Raw genomic sequence first — 6,865 nt, forward strand, 5'->3', positions numbered from 1 at the left:
GTCATTAACATCAAAACTCTCACAGGGACACAGATGTCCTGTCAATACCTTATTCTTGTAGTATTGTTGCGATAGACCTTGGGTGTTCACACATTTATTTCGCTTTCGCGATAGCATTTCCCTGTTGTTGACGAGTCTTGTAGTCTGCTGATTTTCATTGACTAGTCAATGATAGAATGTTACATCATAGGTGCTTTGTCCACAATTGCAGTTCCTACTTGTATGGCGCTCCAAACCAGCAGTTGGTATTGATTTTCTTTGCCTGGACATGGAGATCAGACGATGGCTCCTCCGGCTTCTTGCCCTTCTCACCACCACCATCCTTTTGAGCCCATCCACCTCCACTTCCAGCTCCATCAGCACTGTCGACGACCTTCAGGCCCTCCTATCGTTCAAATCCCTCATCACCAAGAATCCCTTGGGTGCACTCTCCTCATGGACAATCAACAGCAGCTCCAATGGTAGTACTCATGGCTTCTGCAGCTGGACCGGCGTGAAATGCAGCAGTGCTCACCCGGGCCATGTCAAGGTGCTGTGCCTACAAGGTCTTAGCCTCTCCGGGACTGTTTCACCATTTCTCGGGAACCTCTCCCGCCTCCGTGTACTCGATTTGTTCAAAAACAAGCTTGAAGGTCAGATCCCTCCTAGCCTTGGTAACTGCTTTGCTCTCCGCAGGCTCAACCTGAGTTTCAACTCCCTGTCCGGTGCCATCCCTCCAGCCATGGGAAACCTGTCAAAGCTTCTTGTTATGAGTATTAGCAACAACAATATCTCGGGTACCATTCCTCTTTTGTTTGCAGATCTTGCAACAGTCACCATGTTCAGTATAAAAAGTAACAATGTGCATGGGGAAATACCACCATGGCTCGGCAATTTGACAGCGCTGAAACATTTGAACATGGGTGGGAATATGATGAGCGGCCATGTTCCACCAGCTTTGTCTAAGCTTATCCACCTTCAGTTTCTGAATCTGGCAGTCAATAACCTGCAAGGTTTGATCCCTCCAGTATTATTTAATATGTCGTCATTCGAGTTACTCAATTTCGGGTCAAACCAACTGTCAGGCTCTCTACCACAAGATATTGGCTCTATACTTACTAACCTGAAAAGTTTCAGTTTATTCTACAACAAATTTGAAGGCCAGATTCCTGCCTCCTTGTCAAACATATCTTCTCTTGAATTTATCGTTCTCCATGGAAATAGATTTCGTGGCCGAATCCCATCAAATATTGGTCAAAGTGGACGTTTGACTGTATTTGAAGTAGGGGACAATGAGCTGCAGGCTACAGAGTCAAGGGATTGGGATTTTCTGACCTCCTTGGCTAACTGCAGCAGCCTAGTTCTTGTAGGTCTTCAACTAAATAACCTTTCAGGGATTTTGCCAAATAGCATCGGTAATCTCTCGCAAAAACTTGAAACTCTTCAAGCAGGAGGAAACCAAATTTCTGGGCATATACCTATAGGAATAGGAAGATATTACAAACTCACGATGCTTGCTTTTGAGGATAACCTTTTCACAGGAACCATCCCTTCAGATATAGGAAAGCTATCCAACCTCAAAGTACTATCTCTATCTCAGAATAGATACCATGGGGAGATTCCATCGTCAATAGGCAACATATCAGAACTAAATTGGCTAACACTTTCAGCCAGCAAATTGGAGGGTAGCATTCCAGCTACTTTTGGCAACCTTACTGAGCTGATCTTGCTGGACCTTTCCAGGAACCTCTTGAGTGGGCAAATCCCACAGGAAGTTCTGAGCATTTTCACCCTGGCTGTATATCTCAATCTCTCAAACAATTTATTAGATGGACCTATTTCTCCACATGTTAGGCAGCTAGTCAATCTTGCAGAAATTGATTTCTCATGGAACAAGTTATCAGGTGCAATCCCAAATACCCTTGGTAGTTGTGTAGAATTGCAACTCATATACTTACAAGGGAATCTCTTGCATGGACAAATTCCAAAAGAACTCATGGCATTAAGAGGGCTAGAAGAGCTGGACCTCTCTGATAATAACTTATCAGGACCTGTCCCTGAATTTCTTGAGAGCTTCCAGCTTCTGAAGAACCTAAACCTTTCATTCAACCACCTATCAGGTCCAGTGCCAGATAAGGGGATCTTCTCAAATGCAAGCGCTGCATCTCTCACAAGTAATGGCATGCTATGTGGTGGCCCTGTGTTCTTTCATTTCCCTGCATGCCCGTACCCAGCCCCTGATAAGCTTGCAAGTCATAAACTGATTCACATCTTGGTGTTTGCTTTGGTGGGAGGATTCATCCTTCTCGGTGTCTGCATTGCTACATGCTGTTACATTAAGAAGTCAAGACGTGATGCCGGCCAAGTTCAGGAAACCCTACCTGAGATGTTTCAGAGGATGTCATATGCTGAGTTGCATTTGGCTACAGATTCATTCTCTGTAGAAAATTTGGTTGGCCGTGGAAGCTTTGGCAGTGTATATAAAGGGACTTTTGGTTCGGGTGCAAATTTGATTACGGCGGCAGTGAAGGTACTTGATGTCCAACGACAAGGAGCCACAAGGAGCTTCATATCTGAGTGCAATGCTCTCAAAAGGATTCGACATCGCAAACTAGTCAAGGTTATCACAGTGTGTGACAGCTTGGACCACAGTGGCAGCCAATTCAAGGAACTTGTGCTAGAGTTCATTCCCAATGGAAGCTTGGATAAATGGTTACACCCGAGCACAGAAGGCGAGTTCCAAACACCAAGCCTGATGCAGAGGCTAAACATTGCACTTGATGTGGCGGAGGCACTGGAATATCTCCATCATCATATTGATCCTCCAATTGTTCACTGTGATGTTAAACCAAGTAATATTCTTCTTGATGATAACATGGTTGCACATCTTGGTGACTTCGGACTAGCAAAGATAATTAGGGCAGAAGAAAGCAGTCAATCACTCACAGGTCAAAGTTCCTCTGTTGGAATCAAAGGCACAATTGGGTACCTTGCACCAGGTATGCTGTTTCCTTCTTACTCCACATTTTCAGTAATTGCTTAAAGATATTTATGCAAGACTTTATTAACATGTAGATAAAAGAAATGGTAACCTGCATCATGAATCAAACATGAATTACAAAATAGAGTAGTAGGTTACATTTGTTCAACAATTCAGGTATGCATCGACAAAATTAGTGGATTGATTACCTCACAATTGTTCCTCCCCTGGCAGCCGCTTGGCTGCACCGTACATTGTTATTGTTGATTCAACAGTCAGTAACATTGTCTAAAAAATCAGTAAATTTCCCTCAACAAGTGTTCATGATTTTTTTTAGTAATTATAAGAAGCTTTAAGCCTCCAATTTCTTATGGTTTCATAATTAAAAAAAAAAAGAACGGATTTCCTGTGTATCCTTCATGCCATCCTCTAGTGGTCAAATGAGAATCTGAAAAATATATATTTGTCCACTTACAATAATTTGTTGTGCCAAGAATACAGCCAACTAATATAACAACAAAGGAATGTGAGTGGAATGAATTATATTTATACCATACAGTTTATAAGAAAGCTAACACAAACCCTTTCCTTTCCTTCCTTTACCAGAGTATGGCATGGGGACAGAAATATCTGTAGAAGGTGACGTGTACAGCTATGGTGTGCTATTGTTGGAGATGCTAACTGGGAGAAGGCCAACTGACCCATTTTTCAATGACACTACAAATCTACCAAAGTACGTTGAGATGGCCTGTCCTGGTAATCTACTGGAAATAATGGATGTCAATATTAGATGCAACCAAGAGCCTAAAGCGACTTTAGAATTGTTCGCTGCTCCAGTTGCAAAACTTGGTTTAGCTTGCTGCAGGGGCCCTGCAAGACAGCGCATAAGGATGAGCGATGTGGCAAGAGAATTGGGTGCCATAAAACGGCTAATCATGGCCAGCCAGAATTCTGCATCTTGGTCCACAGCGCAGTAATATAGATTGGACGTACTGCTTGTTCTATTTCTGTCACTTATAGTAAGATTAGAATGGTATTAGTTTCTCATGTATTTTACCATAGCCGATCGGCACTCTCTGAATAGACACAACTGTCCCTGTCCATGGAGTTACAAATTATTGGGCAAGAGCTTCTGTGGGTTCACAGGAATCAATTATGATCAGAGAAAGATCGAAACTGGTTATGTTAAACTCAATCATTGTATACAGTGGTGTTGCATATATAGTGTATTGTATTTAACAACAACTACTGTACATTCGTGAGCATTTATGTGCTGGGGGCCATATTGTTATATGCCAAATAAAGGAATAATAGAAGTTGTAGGCGTTGTCTTCGCATTTGTGGCTGTACCATAGTGAGTTGAATTTGATGTTCTTTTGAACCATTGTATGTATTAGCATGCAGTGACGGATCTTGAAAGAAATCTCAGCTGGGGCAAAGCTGTATGTTTTTAGAAGAACGAAATTGTAGGACTAGAACAAGCTAGATTTTGCAGAATATTCAGAAACTTAGATAATTATATTGATCTTGTCCACCTTAGTTTACAAAATACATTTGTAACTTTAACTGCATGCAGCAGCTACTCCATAACAAAAGAAACTGTACGAAAAAACTACTTAACCATGGAGTATAAAATAAATCAATATAGATCAGCTCCTATCCCTGTGCTCCTAAATTTCATAAGAACATCTTCGTAGATGTACTTCTACATTATTTGACTCTCTATGTTGACTATGAAACTATTGGCTAGAAAATTATCTTCCAACGTATATGTAGCCTTGTCTTAATAATCTCAAATTCGAGCAACGACACAGGATGCTTGGTTCTGCTTCGATTAATGTTGGTTTGTTGGCTTCACACTCACCTCTCTTTCTTTTGTAGTAAGATGCATCAATGTTTTCCCCTTAGGCTGGTCATAGTGGGGAGTAACTTAGACTAGTAACATGCATATGTTACTAGTCTATGTTACCACCTTCATAGTGGGGAGTAACATGTATGTAGTATCATGCAAGACATCATTTATTAAGATGTAGACTCATTTTGCCTTGGGATGTGTTATGTTACAGTAACATATTATGTTACTCTAACCATCTTTCTCCTCATTAGATACATGCCATGTAAGCAAACTTTTCTTGAGATGTGTTATGTTACTTGCTATGTTACTCCCACTATGACCAGTCTTAACCATTTTTGACGGGGCCCCCTTAACCATCAATGCCTCCTTTTGGAAACAACAATTTTAATTTAGTACAAAATTCTATGGCCTAATTAGAACTTTCCCCGACTAATTAAGACGAACGAATATAAACTAAAAAGACAGAATCAAAAGACTTGGACTTCAGCTCACCGGATCTCTGCGCGCGGCGGCGCCGGCGTTACCTGCCCGGCCGCGGCGGAGCCAGGACCAGCCTCTGGCCTCTCAGCTTTTCCGGCCGCTCGCCACCCCACTCGCCGGCAAGCCCCAGTGACCAGTCCGGTGGTCACAAGAGTCCACGCCAGACGAAATAGTAGAAGACGGCGGCAAGACGGGAATCAGGGTTGGTTCTTGTCTCCTTTTTTTTTTTGAGGCAATGGTTCTTGTCTGCTGCCGGGCAGAGTGAGACGGAGATGAGGGCATGTCCAACTCTACAGGCTGGACGGATGCCTCAGCTCTCCACGTCGGTTCGGGTGGTCCTCGATTGCTGTTTGTGCTGCTTGCAGGCTAAAGGGGGATCTTGCAGAGGAGGCCGGCTCCTGCCTGACAAAAGTGCAGCGAGGCAAAAAAAGACGAGAGGAAGCTGAAGGAAGCGTGGGGTTGATATCTGGTAAAGCAGGAGAGAGAAATACAAGTAGTAAAAAAGTTGGCCGGCTGAGGCTATTGCTGCGTTGGGCAGTGAATTTTTGGACCGTGGTTTCCCTGCTACTTTTCTACGTGGCAATGGTGAGGCATTAGGTAGGTAGTGCTTCCATTGTACATGCCCTGATAAGGCCCCGTACTGCAGATATTGAAAACAGAGGATTGAAAGAATCTATAGAAATAGTAGATGACTGCAGCTGTGACGCGAAGGTACAAGAAAACAGAGGAAATCTTAGGAGGGAGGCGTTCGGAGGAGTAGCAGTGTGCCGAAGGAAACGTCGATCTAATCTAGTAGAAAGTGGTACTCCCTCCGTAAATTAATATAAGAGTGTTTTGATCACTATTTTAGTGATCTAAACGCTCTTATATTAGTTTACTGAGGGAGTACTTTTTAGTTTTTTTATTGGATCCTGATAACGCCCACACTTGTGGCGTACTAGATATCCGCCCACACATCGTGTGTGGCGTGAGCAGGAGACAGACCACACGGGTTATGTGTGGGCTAACATTAGAATTGCCCACATATGTGAGCGCAGCTACTTTGTGCCATGCTTGGTGGCCTTGGTAGGACTAGATCATGGAATCACTGTTGGAAATATGCCCTAGAGGCAATAATAAATTAGTTATTATTATATTTCCTTGTTCATGATAATCTTTTATTATCCATGCTATAATTGTATTGATAGGAAACTCAGATACATGTGTGGATACATAGACAACACCATGTCCCTAGTAAGCCTCTAGTTGACTAGCTCGTTAATCAATAGATGGTTACGGTTTCCTGACCATGGACATTGGATGTCGTTGATAACGGGATCACATCATTAGGAGAATGATGTGATGGACAAGACCCAATCCTAAGCCTAGCACAAGATCATGTAGTTCGTATGCTAAAGCTTTTCTAAATGTCAAGTATCATTTCCTTAGACCATGAGATTGTGCAACTCCCGGATACCGTAGGAGTGCTTTGGGTGTGCCAAACGTCACAACGTAACTGGGTGGCTATAAAGGTACACTACGGGTATCTCTGAAAGTGTCTGTTGGGTTGGCACGAATCGAGATTGGGATTT

General features: G+C 42.8%; 1 protein-coding gene across 1 annotated transcript; it reads left to right on the forward strand.

Annotated features, from left to right (window-relative positions):
• LOC119348855 (probable LRR receptor-like serine/threonine-protein kinase At3g47570) lies at window positions 1-4,313 on the forward strand. The gene is made up of 2 exons (XM_037616854.1): window positions 1-2,978; window positions 3,566-4,313. The coding sequence occupies exons 1-2, from the start codon at window positions 269-271 to the stop codon at window positions 3,934-3,936; spliced, it is 3,081 nt and encodes a 1,026-aa protein (XP_037472751.1). The 5' UTR covers window positions 1-268; the 3' UTR covers window positions 3,937-4,313.
• Window positions 4,314-6,865: the final 2,552 nt, after the last annotated feature.

Source organism: Triticum dicoccoides, chromosome 1B, assembly GCF_002162155.2.
Source record: "Triticum dicoccoides isolate Atlit2015 ecotype Zavitan chromosome 1B, WEW_v2.0, whole genome shotgun sequence".
Taxonomy (NCBI): domain Eukaryota; kingdom Viridiplantae; phylum Streptophyta; class Magnoliopsida; order Poales; family Poaceae; genus Triticum; species Triticum dicoccoides.